General features: G+C 39.6%; 1 protein-coding gene across 1 annotated transcript in view; it reads left to right on the top strand.

Annotated features, from left to right (window-relative positions):
* LOC140947209 (nuclear pore complex protein Nup54-like) overlaps window positions 1-17,699 on the top strand; it is a 77,517-nt gene that overhangs the window by 26,804 nt on the left and 33,014 nt on the right. Inside the window, exons 3-4 of the mRNA XM_073396271.1 lie at window positions 873-1,078; window positions 6,387-6,574. Coding sequence (XP_073252372.1) covers window positions 873-1,078; window positions 6,387-6,574 — 394 coding nt within the window. The remainder of the gene's footprint in view (window positions 1-872; window positions 1,079-6,386; window positions 6,575-17,699) is intronic.

The following is a 17,699-nucleotide window of genomic DNA, read 5'->3' as shown; positions in this document are numbered from 1 at the left end:
GACCTCCTCCGGAACACTGGCTGTTCAGTAGTGCACTTTAAGAAAGATCTTTTTAATTACTACTTGTTTCTCACTAAGTCTGTTTATGATGTCGACACCCCCAGACCTTTAAGAGTGTGTGTATTAAGTGCCACACTCAGCGTGCAAAGAAAGTCGTGTCCGATAGCCCGGGGCCAGTGGATTTTGCTGTCGGGCCAGTGACTTTTGTTCTTAACTTGCCCGACGGGCAAGTGCTGCTTTGAGGGGAAATTCACATTACAGAAGGATTGTAATCAATCCTGTTAATCAAAAAGGGTTTTCGGGCTAGTTGAAATGACTTGTGGGCTAGTACATGCTAGCTACAGCTTGCCCGAATGGCAGGCTGTAAAAACTGACTTTCTTTGCACCCTGCACACTAGTCGGCGATTGAACAGCTTGCTTGATCGTATGTGTTATTGATTTTTTATCGATGCCCCCCCTCCCCCAATTCTGTTTTTGCATGCCGTTTTTTTTTCCGTTTCTAAAGTATAGTCACGTTTATTAGTTGTATTACTAATTTTCTCTTTCTTTTTCTGGACCTCGTAGTGGAGCTTACTCTGTGAGTGATCCAGGCCTCTTGGCAAAGTTTACAAATAAATAAATAAATTAATTAATTAATTATGCAGAATGTAAAACAGCCTTTTACATATTGGTGTTCAAGTTTGTTATTCTCCAGATAATGATTAGGTGTCTTTTGCTGGTTAGTATACATTAAGATTTCGTATCGATTATTCAATTGGATGCTACTTGAGATGAATTGCGCAAAGTTGCATTAGTGCTTAATATCAGAAGTCTTCTTACCTGTTTGGTATTGCTAGTACATGTAGGTAGTGTTTTCTTTCTTTTTTCTCCAGGGTTGTCACAGACAACACAGGTAGCTGCAGTATCCTTGGCTCTCCTGACGGCTGCGCTATCTCAACCTCAGATATATGGCGATGAAAGAGACGGGATCATTGCCAAATTAAATCAGTTGCAGGCTTGCTGGGGAACTGGAAAAGGGTTTTATAACCAACAAGGAGCTGTTGACTTTCTACCTCAAAATCCATTTTGTCGCTTTAAAGTGAGTACATGTCTTTATAAATTTTCGCCTCAGCTACTAGTAACCACCATTGTAGAAACATCCCTTGTACACTCGTTAATTCACATAGACCATTTGATGTTTATACATTCTACCCGGATTTTTGAAAACATTACTGCCAAATAGACCTCTTCTGTCAAATCGCCAAAGTAGCTATTGTAAAACTAACATTGCAACCATTGCTTTTTTTCTTTTCTCGTCCTTTCTACCTCCTTGCTCTTTCTTTTCTCCTTTCTTTTTCCTTTGCTGGTTTGATTTCTGAGTTTATAGTCTGCAAAAATCTTGCCTTTTGGCCCTTTTTCACTCAAATGGCTTCACATGTTGTCAGGTTCGCTTTCACAAATAGTCTAGATTTAAACTGTACTCAAATTGTGAATAATTGATTGTAGACAAACAGGCTAAAGGAAAACACAGTAATAATTTCAGTGAAAATTTTGTTTCACTACCCTCCTCTACTAAGATCCTCAGATGGTCACGAAAATTGTTCCCACTAAAATGGGAACCCTGTAAATGCCCACCAAAAGAAGAAAAAAAGGAAAAGAAAAGTGAAGGAAGTGGGGAAGAAAGAAAGCGAAATGTCTTAAAAACTACTCATTATCTTTAAATTTTGTGTTACGTACATCATGATCAGTCTCATTCATTGCTGTGTTATCTTGCGAGGTGAGTAATTCTAGCGCTTGCAAATAAAAACACACACAAAGCACAATTCAATTGCTGGTTTGGTTTAATTATATTTCTAGATCAAACAAAAATATTTAGTGAAAACTGGACTATTGTAATTAAATCCCTGCATTATTGTAATAAGTGCTCTTCAGGGTTGTCAGGTCTAACACATACTGTGATCAAATATGGTGAGTGAAGTTGACGTTTTAAATTGACATTTGTCATTTTGACGTGAGAAACAGTTTTTCTGGAAGTGGGCGGGGTAGTGGATGGACTGAGGTATTTGTAAAGATGCTTACAGCCTCTCCCCTGTTTAAGTGAGGCAGTACAACATGGATGGCCAAAAAGAAAACCAGACATATTATCTGAGGAAGACGAAATGACGGTGAGAAATGACGATGCAATTGGTCAAACTTCAGCCGTTCAAAGACCTTAGGGATTGTTGAAAGGACACTGATGGGGCGATAATTGGACTTAAACATCTCATCCTCTTTCTTGTAGACAGTTGTCACATTAGAGAGTTTCTATTAACTAGCCCCCAAACTTGAGATGATACAGTGATTAAAATATAAATAGCTTTGTAAGAGGCCCAGCAATGAGAGGAGCTAAAAGCAATTGGTTAAAAGCAATTTGGGCGATAATCCATCCGGGCCAACAGATTTCTTAGTGTTCAAATAAGCAAGAGATTCACCAACACGAGATATACTGACTTTTCTTGATGGCTAAGACACTTTGGTGGTTCATGAAGTCTTCCATAGAAAGTTCTAGAAAACATTCGTCAATTGAAGATGTTGCAAAATATTTGTTGAACAGTACATTAGGATCAGGAACAAAGGCCCCTCCTTAAATAAGGTATTGGAGTCATCAATAAGCTTGGTATTTGGTAATAGCGATCTCATACATTCCCAGAACAGGCCAGTGGAATTGTTGGAAGAATTGGAAGCTGCAACAAAGCAAAAGCCTTTTACAGCCCTCCTTTTCAAGGCAGTAACCTTATTTCGCTGTGACCTATAAGCATTCCAGTCTTCATTTGTAGGGAGCCGGCGAAATAACTTGTACAAGCGGTTTCTTACACGAATTTGTTTTTGGATAGATAAGTCAATCCAGGGCGAATAATTGTTTCGAAGGCTCCTGCATTTAATTGGAGCATGAGTGTCCACAATTTTCTTAAATAGGTTCTTCCAGTGAAACCAGATATCATCTAATTCGTCAAACACATATGCACTGTCCCTAGGGACGGCTCTTAAGTCTGAAAGAAAAGCCTCTTCATCAAAATTTTTAAATGATCGAAATTCAGTAATCCTTGGTTTCGATTTCGGCAGCTTCGTTTTCTAACGTTTTACATTAGGTACCACTTGCAGCAAAACGATCAGGATGCGATACAAGGATGATATCCAGTAATGTTGTAGATGAAACTGTGACTGTTTCATGTGTAATCAGTGATTGTATTGGTCAAGCAAAATTGATCACAAAAATTTGTTAAGTTGTGACGTGGTCCTGGCAAGGTCTAATTTTCCGACAGTATGTCAATATTGAAGTCTCCAATAAACATGATTTCTTTCGTTTTGTGTACATTTTTTCTGCCCGCTCAGCAACCGGTGGCAAGAACTCAGAGACCTTGCATTTTCATGATGATCGATAACAGACAGATTAAAAACCATGAGCTTCCACAGCCCTTGACATCTAGTCAAATCGACTCAATACCTGCAGGCTCGAGATTTGATCGGCGACGCGTTGTGGTGGACGATCGAATATAGACCAGTAAACCTCCAGTGCCTTTTTTTGGTCATGTCTAATAATGCGATAATTCGAGTGGGCAAACAGTAAATTGCTGTACCGCCACCGAAATGATCCCCACCATCGAAATGATCTCCGCCACCGAAATGACCCCCAATCACCACCGAAATGATACCCATTCGCAATCGAAATTATCCCGTCATAAATTTTCGGAACCTTGGCTAAAATGGACTTGGGACTTTACTATCTATTCTAAATTCTTCGTTTATTCATGCAAACACGATTCTAAACAGAGGAAAATAGAGAAAGCAATTAGACTGATAACAGTTCTATACACTGATTTTATTTTCAAAATTTTAACATTTTTTTAAGGAACTTCATAAATCCGCCTTGAACAGCAGGGAACAGGTTTATCATATAACGTGATAACGAGCAGATTACAACTAGTTTTGCGTTAAACACTTGGCAGTGTTAGAGCATGGTGCCGGGCTATAAAATGTCAGCACATTTTGTCACACTATTCTTTTATGTCAGAAAGAAATTCACAGATATAAATGTCGGCTCGCTCCATGGCATCAGGGTGAGTTTCCATGTACTGGCAAAGGCCGCACACAGTCTGGTCGTCACAATAATACCGAACGCAACCTCTTTCACTTACATGTATACCTGATGATACGCTCTGGTATTTCTTAAGAACCACGTCTGATTCGCTTATAATATTTATGCAGGATAATCTCAGAGAAGTTTTTCCATTCACAATTTTTTCTAAGTAATAAATCTAGACTGCGTAAGATCATTTCGTACGCCAAAGACGATATTTGCACACATAAGATGATAACACGTGCAAAGTCATGCCGAACAATGTATCAATGAAAAGCGTAAAAAAACGTACCTCTTTTTGCTCTTCTTCTCCTTATCCTCTTGTTATGATAGCAAAGGCAGCCAGGAGCAGAAAAATAATTGTGAATAACAGAACAATTTTCATGATGTTAATGATTTGAGATGACAGCTACACCAGCTAGTGCAAGTACCGAAACTAATTGGAAAGCACGTGTTGTAATGTGAGCCTGTAACTGACGTCATCACTGTCGTCATGACATCATCAGGAAGACATAACCTGATTGCAAGATTTGACTTATTTTGCTTTAACACAATTTTATTAAGAAGATTTTCTTGCAAAAATATTTAAAAAAAATCGTAGAAATAGAAGACATAAGTGAATTGCATCTTTTGAACAAGTATTGTCTAGTGTTAAACCAAAAAAAAAAAACAATTTACTGCAAAATAAAGTGCGGTAAAAGGTAAATTACACACCGTAAAAAAGATGCAATATAAATAAATAAAAAGCACGCACTAAATTGTTGTCCAGTTTTTGTAGTCCTCTTAATTCCATTCCTGATATTCCGGGGATCATTTCGGTGGTGACCGCCGGTATCATTTCGGTGGTGGGGATCATTTCGGTGGCGGTACAATTGCTCACAGAGCACTCAATCTTACTCTCAGTTAATAGAATGTCAAATTGACAAGTACTGAGTTAATCAATAATCTCATCCACCTTTCCATAAATGCTGTTTACATTTAAGTGTCCGATCTTCAAATTGTTTTTTATATATGGTCGAACCTCCCGTAAGCGACCACCCAAAATGCAGAGACTTAGCGGCCGCTTACGGAAGGTGGTCACTTACAAGAATGGTACCACAGGGGGCCTCCAGCGAGAAGACGTCGGGGCACAACTACTTTGTGGAAGATAATAACTACTGCATGAACTTTCTAGGTTACGCCACGTGTACAAGTTCCATGCTGTTACTTAAGTTCTTTCGTTTATTGTAATTAAGTAGCATAGTGCACACAGCAAACATGGAGATTAGAGAATGCGTCTATTGGTTGCCTACAAGGGGTAAAAAACAAGGAAAATCATTAAATTTTCAGGCCCAAAAATTCGTCTTGGTCGCTAATAGGAGGTGGTCGTTTACTAGAGGTTCCAATTTTAAGGCTTTGACTGGGCTTTGACGAGAGGTAGTCGCACATGTAGGTTCAACGGTAGTAACCATTTATATTGCAGTTGAACCACTCCATAGGTGAAAGTTGATCATCTTTATGCTCCATATCGACAAAAGTATCAACGTCATCAAACCAAAGAACATCTGTCACATAGCCAGGAGTGAACTTTGCTCACTTTGGGCATAGCGACGAGAAAAGGTTGAGACTTTTCTGTTGACTTTCCAAAGCAATTGATAATTTTGCAACATTGCTAAACGGTCCCTCTAAATTACCAAAAGGCCATAGCCAAAAGTCAGCGAATTGCAAAGTTTTCCCAGCAGAAACGCATCCAATACCCACAAACGTAGCCCAGTTTGTGCAGCAACACTTTACATGTAGGAACCTCTGGACTTGACTTTTGTATGTATGCCAAAGAGTATCCTGTCAAGTGAAACAAGAGCAAAAACACGGAGCAGCGCAACACACGTCCGCACCACGTTATGTAAATCCACACAATAATATTTATTAGTTTTTGCTTTATTTCTAGTATTCAAGATTGTTACTGGCCCAGTTCAACACAATATTTGGTACTCATCACTGGTTTGAAATACGTTCCTGTAGCAAAAGGAGAAATCATTCCTCAAGTGTCTCTTGCCCAAAAAAGTTATTCCATATTTTTAGTGTTTTAATTAAGTAACCAATTATTATTTTTCCTTTTGGGCTTGATGTGAGGTAATTTAAAAAGGCAACTTGGCAACACATTGTAAGTCTCTGGTTGGCTATCTGTAAGACATATCCAAGACATCTTGAATTGTTAAACATTTCAGTAATCTATATTCATCAAGTAACCCTAGGCTTGTAGCCTAATTTAAGCAGTATTATAAGTAACTGTGGTCAATTTTGTTTTAAGGTTGTTGGATACAGCCGACTGCCTACTGCCACAAATGAGGATGGTCATTTGTCCGTTGAGATTGGAAAAAAAGAAAGTGAAGTGCGGCTCTCACAGCAAGGACTTGTTGATAATCTGCACAAGTGTCTGGGAAGCAAGCCCACCTTGATGGTGTGTATAGAAGGAATAAAATCCCTGCCTGAGAACAGGTACTTGCTAATATCACATTCACTAGTTTTAGAAGTTCACGCCCCAGTTGTTGAAACTTTAGATAGTGCCTCAGCAGGCAGATACATATTTTGGTAGCAACAAAGACGGATTGAAAGCCCTCAAGATCGAAGTTGTCAAGAAAACAAAATACGATTTCATCAACAGCAAAAAATTACTGTCACCAAGGTGGCAGGTCAAAAAAATAATAAATGGCAGGTACACATTTGTATGGCTCGCCAAAAAAGTGACAGGCCATAATTGTTTCTATCTTGAGCCCAGTTCAACAGATAGGTTTACCAAAAACTAATTGGAAAAGTGAGGAACAAGTGCCCCAAAGACAGAGAAAAGGGAAATAGGAATCTTTATTTACCTTACAGAATAGATTAGTGGATGCACAGTACACTCTATTAATAGCGCCAACAAATTAAAACCTGGATCCTATCAAGCGAGTTTTTTCCCTTTCCACCGACTCCAAAGCTTTTGCCACCTACTTAAAATCTTATTGAAAACCCTGCCTTTTGTGACTTAATATGCACAGGAATGATTTGATCCAGGTTTCGTTGACACCTCTTTTATAAACAGAGTAGCTGTAGCTGTTCAAAATAAATCTTCCTAAAAATATGGGTATGATTTGTTGCTCCCTGATGATGGCTTTGTTTAATGAACCCATGTCCACACAAATTCTTATCTTGTTCGATTTAGTCGGCTTGGGCACAACAACGATTGGGGAGACCTAAGGGGTTTGACCTTGGCTTCTATACATTCAATGATGTCATCATTTTCAAGCTGTTTGTGTTTTTCCTCCACATGCTTTCTTGCATGGAATGGGATTCGGTAATGTGGCTGCGCCACTGGTTTGACAGATTCATCTATGTGTATGCGTGCTAGTTCATCTTTGTACTTACCCATTCCACTGGTTAGACCAGGAAAATCCTTAAGAAAATCTGGGGTGTCAGATGGTAGGTTAACAGGAGGTACGTCCGTGCTTACAGCTTTAATAAGATTTAATGCTTGTGATGCCATCTAGATGAGCTTAATGAACCCTACATAGGATGCCTCTGCGGATGAATAGCTGGTGACACACTGGTGACAGTAGGTTGGCAGTTTGGTGTCCATGCGAACCTTTGTTAAAGGTGTATTCTTTGCTGTTGTCACTGTCATCACTGGTAAGAGTTGACATTTTGCCACCCGAAGAGACTTCAACATCTGGCGTGGTGTTTACCTTTTGAGGGTCTCTTTGGGTGCGAAGATTTGGACCGGTTATTGGATTCGCCACGACAAACTTTGGAGAAATGTTTCATTTTGCCACAGTTTACACTTTTTACTTTGAGCAGGGCAAGTTTGTTTTGGTGTGGGTAATTTCCACACACCTATTGTTGCGAGATCCAGACTTTGGCGGACCTCCATAATTTTCTTTCTCCTGATCATCGATTGCTTTATTTTGACCAAAACCGACTGCATGCGATTACAGTTTCTCCATCTTGGTTGTCTGTTTGTCAGTGGTTTCCATGGCGTGAGCTACTTTCAATAAGTTCCCAAAATTGAGGCTCTTTTCGATTGCTTTACGTCTTAGGTGAAGTGTCTAAGCAGATGATTTTCCTCGTAGAATCTGCTGCTTAATTTCCATTTCGGGATCAGCAAATTGACACTTGCGTGCTATCAGTTGAAGACCTATTTAAAACTCACTAACGTTTTCACCTGACTTTTGCGTTTGCTGTGGAAAGGCATAAACGTGTTACATGTTACACGTGATCATAAATAGATGCAATGATCGTTCAACCGGGAAAACATCCCATAGATCGTAGGAGACATCCAGTATTAAATAGCCTCCAGTTTATACGAACATTACACCAAAAACAGAAGAAAGAACTAGATAACCACAAGATCATTGGTCCGGTCTCCATGGAGTTAAGTAAAGCATTTAATACTCTGCCACATGACTTAATTGTATCTTAACTACGCTAGTATTGAGCTGATGAGAAGACACTCAGTCTCATAAAGGTCTACCTCTCTAATCGACTTCAGAGAGTTAAGCTTGGGGAATAGAAACTCAACTAGGCAAGAAGTTGGTGCTTGGTTGCTGCAGGGATTTTTACTCAGGCCCTTGTTGTGAAAGGTTTAAACCCAGGAGTCATTTCAAAAGTAGGTTGATCGTGCGGGTGAACGTAGTCCTGTGGACAGTGGCGTTTGTTCTAAGTTAGTAAACCAGCTTTCTAAAGTAAGACGTTGATAGTAGTCTGTAGAATACGTTATACAACATCCACCCTGAAGCACCCTCCTTGCGTTGATCGGCGGTAGCGCTTTTGCTTTTAATAAATACCCCCATAAACCGTACATTTTCTGAGAGCTTAATATTTCCAGATTGTTGCTTATTCCTTTTAAAAATTCAAAATATTAACGCGATTTAGAAATGAGAAGCTTTTTGTGAAAGTGGGTGTCACTATAAATTTAAGTCCAGGCCAGCCAAAATAAACGGAAGAAGCCAATTAAGATCGCATTCGCTTCTTAACAGGTTTGACTAAAAAACCGTGTCTCAGATTTTTGTCAAGTGCGTTTGTTCTTTTGTTATAAGCACTTGAAGTTAGGGATAGTAAATCATTAGCACTACCTGTGAAAAAACTACTCTAACTCGAAAACGAAAAAAAAAAAATCAAAATTCGCAGACATGGTTTTTTAGAAAAACTATCCGACAGTAAGTTGGCTAAATTTGAGCCAAATTGGTTCACGGCTTGCCGACTTGGAGTTTAAAACGTACCCTCAACTTGCCCTGGTTTTCATTTCGAGAAAACAGTGGAAAAAGAGTTTTCGCGGCGTATTACCCGTGACGAGATTATAACAGATTATAACACCAAAGCTGTCAATGTTGATGCATACCAGAGAAGGGACAACAATAGTGACACAGCAGGAAAAGGTTAAAAACGAAACCCGACAACAATTTATTTCAGAGGCTCTGCTCTGTTCGATACTTTCTGTTGTCTAGAAAGCATCATTACCTATTTGCGACGGGCAGTTTTCATTTTCGCACCGGGCAAGCCAAGTTGAGCCAAACCCAATTTTACTCGATACATTTTCTAAAAGTTCGACACTTCCCTGGAAAAATTGACAACAAACCCTCCTCCTGGAGTTTTTCTTGAAGCTTCTCTCCCGCTACAATAGACTTTCAAAACAGTCCTTCGTCCGATTTTTATATGGTGCGGGACCTCTCGCGACTTCGTCGCCCACCTGACCGCTTCCCGGCCAAAAAAGCTTGCCCCGCTCGCTAACAAACTCGTTAAACTCACTAACAAAATCCGGGAAAAACAGTGAGTACTATACTTGTAGACCACGATTTCACAGGGTCCAGAGGAGTTTCGTGTGAATAAATGAATTACTTACCTTGAAAAATGTCTATACCTGTCGCTTAGCACGATTAATTAGCCCAGTGGGATCTTTATAAATCTACTGTAAACGATTTCTTCGCTTCTTATCTGACCGAGATCGACTTTTGAAAATCAATAACCGCAAGCCATATCCTCGCTGGCGCACGGCACGTCGCCCGAAGGGTGACCGAAGGCCGTCGCCCGGAGGGCGACCGAGGCACGAAGTGCCGAGTAAAAGAAAGGACAAGGGAGGAAACTTGTACCACGTGACTTCGTTCTATGTGAACCGCAGCACTCGGTGACGGAAGTCGGAATAAGACCGGAAACGCAAAAGCAACAGACCGCTGCTAATTCGAGAATCAAAACATCAGCTGCGGAGAGAGTTTTAAAGATCTCAGAGATCTATGCGAAAACAACAGAGTTTTAATTGAAGTGAAGACTGAGATCTTTCAAGACTGGACATTTGTTGTACGTTTCAACAGTCTTCGATGTCTTAAGCAGGTTTTGCTTGTGCGAAGGCTTCCCAGTAGTCGCAAAACGTACAGCCAAAGACGCAAGAGGCAATATGGTTGGACCACCGAAGAATGGCACAGTCGTGATGATATTACAGTTGCCTTGTACGCCCGCTCTACTCAGTGTCACTTTTTATTGCAAGAGTACACACGACCCGTAAATCACTATCCGTAATTATTTAACATTCTCCAAACAAAACTAACAAGCTGGGCCCAGCGTGATACAGCATTTAAGAAAAACATTACATTCACGGACTAAAGAAAATCGCTCAGTTATTCAGATCCAGAAGGCACTTTGGAGAAAACTGGAATCCTTGTTCAGCCGTAATAAAAAGCTTTACGCTTCAAAAGAGGTCAAAGAAAATGCGCTTGCATCCGGAGGGCAAATCCTGCCGACCAGAAACAATAACCACAGTAAATCGATATGTGTCATGACCTCTCAGTGTGAAACATGCGGCTAAAATCCCCGCTAAAATCACATTTGCTGTAGAACCTTCCAGAGCATAATCTACCCAGCAGAGGAAAAAAACTTTATTGGAACGAGCAGCATTTTGGCATGAGGCAAAAGTCGTGTGGGCTTCCCTTTTATTGCTCCGATCCTGAACACATTTACTTGACTACGTCATTTCCGTCACCATGTGTTGCGGTGCACACCGAACGAAAGCGCTCTCTAGAAGCTGTAAATTTCGGTCTCCGAAAATGAATTTGAACGCTTTCTTATGCCGTTTTCCTACAGTATTTGGCAAATACATAAGAATTCTAGATCAGGTTAGTAAAATCAGGCGATTTCATTCAATTCCATTTGAGTTTCAGGGATTCGAAAATCGGCCCCAAATTTGTTTCCTCCCTTTCCGTATTTTATACTGTAAGCCGATCTTGCGAGCCCTCAGTCTCTTGGTTTGCGGTCTATAGAATGTGTAACGAAACCGTAACGCGATCAAAATAACCCATTTTTTCAGAGGTTTTCGACGGGTTTTGATGTTCTAACGACAAACACATCTCCTCTGGACCCTGTGCGATTTCTGTCAAATTGCGTGATTAGCTTGGTTCAACAGCGACATACGTATCAAGTATGACAGGACTTGTCAAAGATGAATTAAAATAATTAGCATAGAAAAAACTTTGCGCTCCATAAGTCTGCACAGAAAAAACATTTTTTCATTTTTTTTCTATTTAATCATTTAAAAATTGCAAATTTCGAAAAATCATGGTTTTTTACCCTGGATGATACCTTAAATGGTGCTCAGCAATGTGATTGTTGACGTCACCATTCCTCGTCGCTCGTTTGTGTTTGGTCATTCGCGTGCTTAGGTTTCTGCTGGTTTCACCAATGCAAGAAGCCTGGCAGTCGCAGCATTTGATCTTGTATACTGCTCCCTGTCTGTCCTCTGGTTTGTCTTTGTCCCTGACGTTAGTAAGCAGTCGCCGTAAAGTGGTTATCGGTTTGTGTGCTACATGTATATTGTAAGGTTGTAATATACGTGCAATAGTTTCAGTTTGCAATAGTTTCGTCTTTCTTTAGAAAGCTGGTTTACTAACTTAGAACAAATGCCACTGAATCGTAGCCAACAGTTACCAGCGCCATACAAACGACTTATTGACGAGATCAAGCAAAACTAACTACGAGAGAACAACTGGAGAACTGACAATTTGACTAACAATAGACGACTGTTTAACTGTGACAATAGACGGATTGAAACGCACCAATTACTGATTACGAGTTTTCATAGCCAATAACATCACCACTTAGCTGACAGACGACCAATAACATCGTGACGTAATTGACCAATCAGATCAATAACCAGACACTTTGACTCTGAAGATAACTACCGCACAGGTTGTCGAAACGTCAGCCACTGTCAACAACAACAGCCCTAGTCAGGACTAAGTTCACCCGGACGATCAAACTCAACCTACTTTTCAGGCCCTTGTTATTCAATTTGTTTGTGTACCATCTATTTTACGTAATAAAAAACTGCAACTCATCCACTTGTGCTGACGACCCTGATTTTTGCCGCTGAGACAGAATCAGACAATCTGCAGGAGATGATTAACACTGATCTGTTTGCTATTTATCGACATTATGATGCCATCGGGGTGATACGGAATCACTAAAAATGTTAAGCTTTGGTCATGAGCAACTTACAAACTCCGAAACTAAAGTTCCGTTGTGATAATACAACAATACCAGTTAGCGAAGAATCTCACTCTCCGTCAGCATACATACATACATTCAAGTTGGTGTTACTATTGACAACAAGTTGAAATTCGATAAACAGATCGACAATGTGATACGAAAGGTATCTCAACAGCTCGCAGTGCCAAAATACCTGAGAAACATTATACCTCTTGAGAAAAGGAAAAACTTTAATTTTATCAATCATTTATTGCCCCCATTTTGACTTCTGTTCTGATGTTGGGCATTTCTGCAGTCAAACCACACGCGACGTAAAAAGTTAACAGAAGAGCTCTTTGCTTCGTACTTAAAGAGAAAAGCAGTCTTTGTACTAACTTACTTATTAAGAAACTAGGAACTGTCATTATACGATCAAAGAATCATGAAGATTGCCAGCTGTGTTTTTAAGGTGCTGAGCAATGACAGCAACATTTCCTCAACCCTAAAGGAATTGCTGCTGTGAAGAGCTACCACTTACTATCTTTGTGGTAAAAATATCTTACTATACCCAAGGTCAACTCTACAGAGCAAGGTCTAAGAATCTTGATGGTACCAGGGCCCAAAGAAATGGAATTCTTTGCCAGAAGCATTGAGATGTGAAACTAAACTAAGTAGCTTTAAAAGACACCTGGAAAACATTGAGTTACACAGTTACAATAAAATGTACATAAAATTATTAGTTATATATATATATAATTATTATTCTTTTCAATCTCGGTGAATAGTGGCTTTAGGAATATTTACCTCGCCACTTCGTGGCTCAGTAAATATTTTGCCACTATTCACCTCGATTTCAAAGAATAATTGTTAAATATATTTTATTTTTATTACTGTACATATTCTCAGAATTTAATGTTATAGATTAACGTTTTTGGTTTCCTTTATTTTTGTTTGTGGCAATACCTGATAAGCTAAACCTGCCGTTAGTTCCAGTAAAACAGAGTGCTCAATCTGTGCAGGCGCGTCTTACGTGAGAAGAACATCTGAAATGTTACAGCGGATCGTTAAATCCCACATCTTCCACAAGCCTTTTAACTCGCTGCAAAATCAACTGACACATTGTAAAGGAGTGATCAGAGAGATCAAAGAAGTGCGGGGTCGTTTACCACATCCAATACACCGAATGCAAATATGGCGGACCTCTCGGCCGGCCCGGGTCTAGTTGCGCGAAAGCGAGGCTAGTGAGGCCTCCAGAGTTTTGTTTTGACTGCGCGTCTTAGCGATTGAGTCGATCGATACGGTTCGCTTCGAGTTGTTGCATGCCTGAGGGCCACCAAAAATAAGATTTTAGTCTAACTGAGATAGCCTTTACTTTCCCGAGATCTTTTCACAAAGAAAGTTAAGGATTCATGCGATTCGGCGCGGCGATGGGAAGCACTTTACAGCGAAAGTGTGCTCGCTTCACTTGCTTTTATACATAAGAGAACTCACGAAAGTATTTGAATGAAATAATTTTCGTAAGAGATGGTTCTGTTCCAAGGTGTTTGCATGGTCTGTTATTTATCCAACAAAAGGTAAACATTCTGGAGAACGGGAGCATCCACTGTGGACTGTAAGATCTTTTAGATTTCACGCTGAAAACAGCTACATTAAAATATAACAACAAAAACAACAATCGCCTTTTAATCCTACAAGGGTGGCCTGTGAAACTATGTCAGAGCCAGAAGAAAGCGACATATTTCAAGAACAGTCCTTGACCAAAGTGCACTGAAAAAACTAACAGAAGAACCGTTGCCAACTAAGAAAGTAAGAAGAAGGAAAAAGGTTCTGGCAGAGAAATAGCGTGCAAGTATTCGAGCATTGGATGTGACCTTGCGCGTGATCTACTTTAGCAACTTGTCGAATGGTTTCGAGATAAACTAACAGCGATTTTCCAAAAATTGCTTCTTTTATGGCACTGCTCAAACTCTTGAACACAGGATCGTGAAGACTGTGAAAACATTCGGCCTTGTTGTCTGTCGTTGTGTCCCTGAGAGCGCCTAAAGATTGGTAAGTCGCAACGGCGGATTCACTCGTTCTCGAGGATATTTACCTTTCGTTGGTAAAAGAATGGACAAAGCAAACTTGAAAGAGAACCATGAATCTTTCAGTTATTCACCCATTCCAATAGTTTTGTGAGTCTTCTCTTCTGAAGTGAAGCGAGCACACTTTTGTTCTTTTAATTCTGTGATAGTAAAGTGCCTCCAATGATTCGCCGTGCCGAATAGCTTGAATCCATTTCTTTCTTCGTAAAGAACCTTGGCAAAGCGAAGATAATCAACTTTCGTCTCTGCTGGAGTTAAATCTCCTCTTTGATGGCTCTTAAACACGTAACAACTCGAAGGAAACCGCAGTCAAAACAAAACTATCGAGGCCTCACTAGCCTCGCTTTCGCGCAACTAGACCCGGGCCGACCGAGAGATCCGCCATATTTGCATTCGGTGTATGTGTTCAATGCCTGGACAATCACATTGTCAAGACCGCCACGTCCCTTTACCCGGATCAAAGAACACCAGTCCGTGATACTCTGTTGTTTTCGAGCATTGCTAAGCCACGGGTCACAACATCAACCCACAAAATGTAAAAGTCCTATCTGATGAAAACAACACCATCAAGCGCAGAGTCACGGAGGACATCGCTATTAAACAGAGGAAACCCTCTCCCTGAATAGCAATGAGGGCCTGGACCTTATAATCACCAATGCATGGTCCTCCCTTAGGGATTCGTAACTTTTCTGTTATGTAACCTGTCACCTCACAACGCTGATGAAGTCTGAGTGATTCTGACAAAATATTTGTTTCATTTCTTATGTGATTGCTCTGATTTTTGGAATTTTCTGTACTAAATACAGTACTGTATATGAGTTAATTAGTGTACTAGACCACATTGATAAAGGTTACTACAACTACGAACCACCACCAATTCTACTACCACTACTTCCACAATCCTCATAGAGTGCGACTGAATTAATATATGCTTTGAATGTAAAACCATAGCATATCCTTAAGAACAAAACTGTGAAGGTTCAGACGAACTATTCAGGGAATAGCAGTAAGAAGGCAAAACTAAATTGCACAGCGGTTGAAATATAATTATGACACAATGGTTAACGTAATTATCACTACGACAAGAGCAAATTGTGTGGAACAGAGTTAAAAGATAACAGTTAGGAGCATGGAGCTTAATTTGCAACAATGACGGTGATGGCCATGAAAATGTCACCATTGAAATAAATTGGAGCAGGTTTTTGGAAACTTTGTCGCATTTTTTTTTTACCTCACATAAAAGGTCAAATGTAAGTGAATTTTCCTGGAGTTAAACACACAACCACAAATTTTTCTCTCTTTCTGAACTTGGCTGTGGTACCCACAGACTCATGTCCTCCATGAAGCTTACATGGTCATGCAAGGACGGCAGGAGATGTAGCAAAAAGCATGCTGTATGTATGAAGTTGTTTTGTTTAACTAACTTATTACCTCTTTGACGTTCTTGCTGCCATTGCATTCGTCATTGCTAAAGCTCCCTCCTTAATTAATACTATACTAACAAACGTTCTGGCACGCAAAAACAAAAGCACCGTTCAGTAAACTGATTTAGTTAATACAATAAAACTATACTACAGAAAAGCATGAAAGAACAAGGCTGATACTACTATCGATTGGATGAAAGTAGTTTTTTGTTTACCAAAAAAAGTGTAATTTAAAACATCTGATTTTGCCTGTGAGCTTGACTTATCGGTGTATTTTTGCCTGAAACCAAGCAGAAAAGGAACAAACAAGAGTCTGGATGATCGTCCAGTATATTATAATTTAATAATTTTATTATTTAATTATTTTATCATTTAATGAACCTTGAAAAGTATACATTGAAGTCTAAATACCTTCCACTTGACAAACGGAAAGTTGCTCTAACAATGAAAAAAAGAGTCAAATTCCTCTGCCTGTTTTTTGACATGTCCAACACAACTGAGAAACAGGGTATGAAACTGACTTTTCGAAGATGAAGAAAATAGAGAATTTCCGCACGTTTGCACTAATGTGAGGGTCTGTATTAGGGGTGGGGGGGGGGGTACAAATGTCAGTTGTCATTTAAAATTTTGGCCATTTGTCAGTTGTCAATTAAATTTTAGGCTTTTCGTCAGTTGCTAGTTAAATGATTAACTATGAACCTTCTTTGTTTATTTTTGATACAAAATCTAGCTGAAAAGGCACATATAATCAATGTAAATTAAACATTAAACTTCAAAACTGATGCCATTAATTTTGACCAGTTTTGCTATTGTGTTACTCTCCACCACACAAACGTTTTTGCTGGCCAGAATATTGGGACATAGATCATAAGAAAGATTAAGAATTTGAGAAGAGTTGTTTATTATGATTAACTAGATTGCGTTTTGTTTGGCGATGCCTCGATAGTGATTGATTGGCTAAGGAATGAAACAAGGTGTTTCGTTAGCTCGAGTACCCTGTTGACGTCATTTATCAGAATACGGCCTCTGTGTCGTTCAAATGCCATATCTGAGTCGTCTCGGTAAAAACTTTAATTACACACAGTTGCTTTTATAACGCCCTCATTAGCAGCCATTATGTATGCTGGCGCGTTCTCAGAGAAGCAAAAGTTGGAATCATAGGTCATTTACACTGGATGGTACATGACACACAAGGTTTTACAGTAAACGCTTTAACGAAGTATGACACCCATTTTAAGCGTTAATTCTGCTCCTAAGATACCTACATTAATGCACATTTGGGCATTTGATCACATTGTCTGACGAAAAGAGTAGAGCAATGTTATTAAAAGGCCTTAAAATGGGTTTTGTAGAAAATAAAGGGCGATCAGGTCCATCATTTGTCAGTAAAACCCAAGGCAAATGCCAGTTGTTAGTTAAATTTTAGGCGATTTGTCATGATCAATTGTCAGTGAAAATTTTGGCCGTTTGTCAGTTGTCAGTTAACCCCATCCAGACCCTTTAGTATCAAACCCGCGGCAGATATCACTGGCATTTCCTAACTGGACTTACTTTTTAAAGAAGAATGGAGAGTTTTCCTGCAATGGAGCCCCACAAACAAGTTCATTCTTACTCAGCGAAACTGTTTCT

The sequence above is a fragment of the Porites lutea genome, chromosome 9, assembly GCF_958299795.1.
Source record: "Porites lutea chromosome 9, jaPorLute2.1, whole genome shotgun sequence".
NCBI classification, from domain to species: domain Eukaryota; kingdom Metazoa; phylum Cnidaria; class Anthozoa; order Scleractinia; family Poritidae; genus Porites; species Porites lutea.
This window is presented reverse-complemented; position numbering and strand designations above follow the sequence as displayed.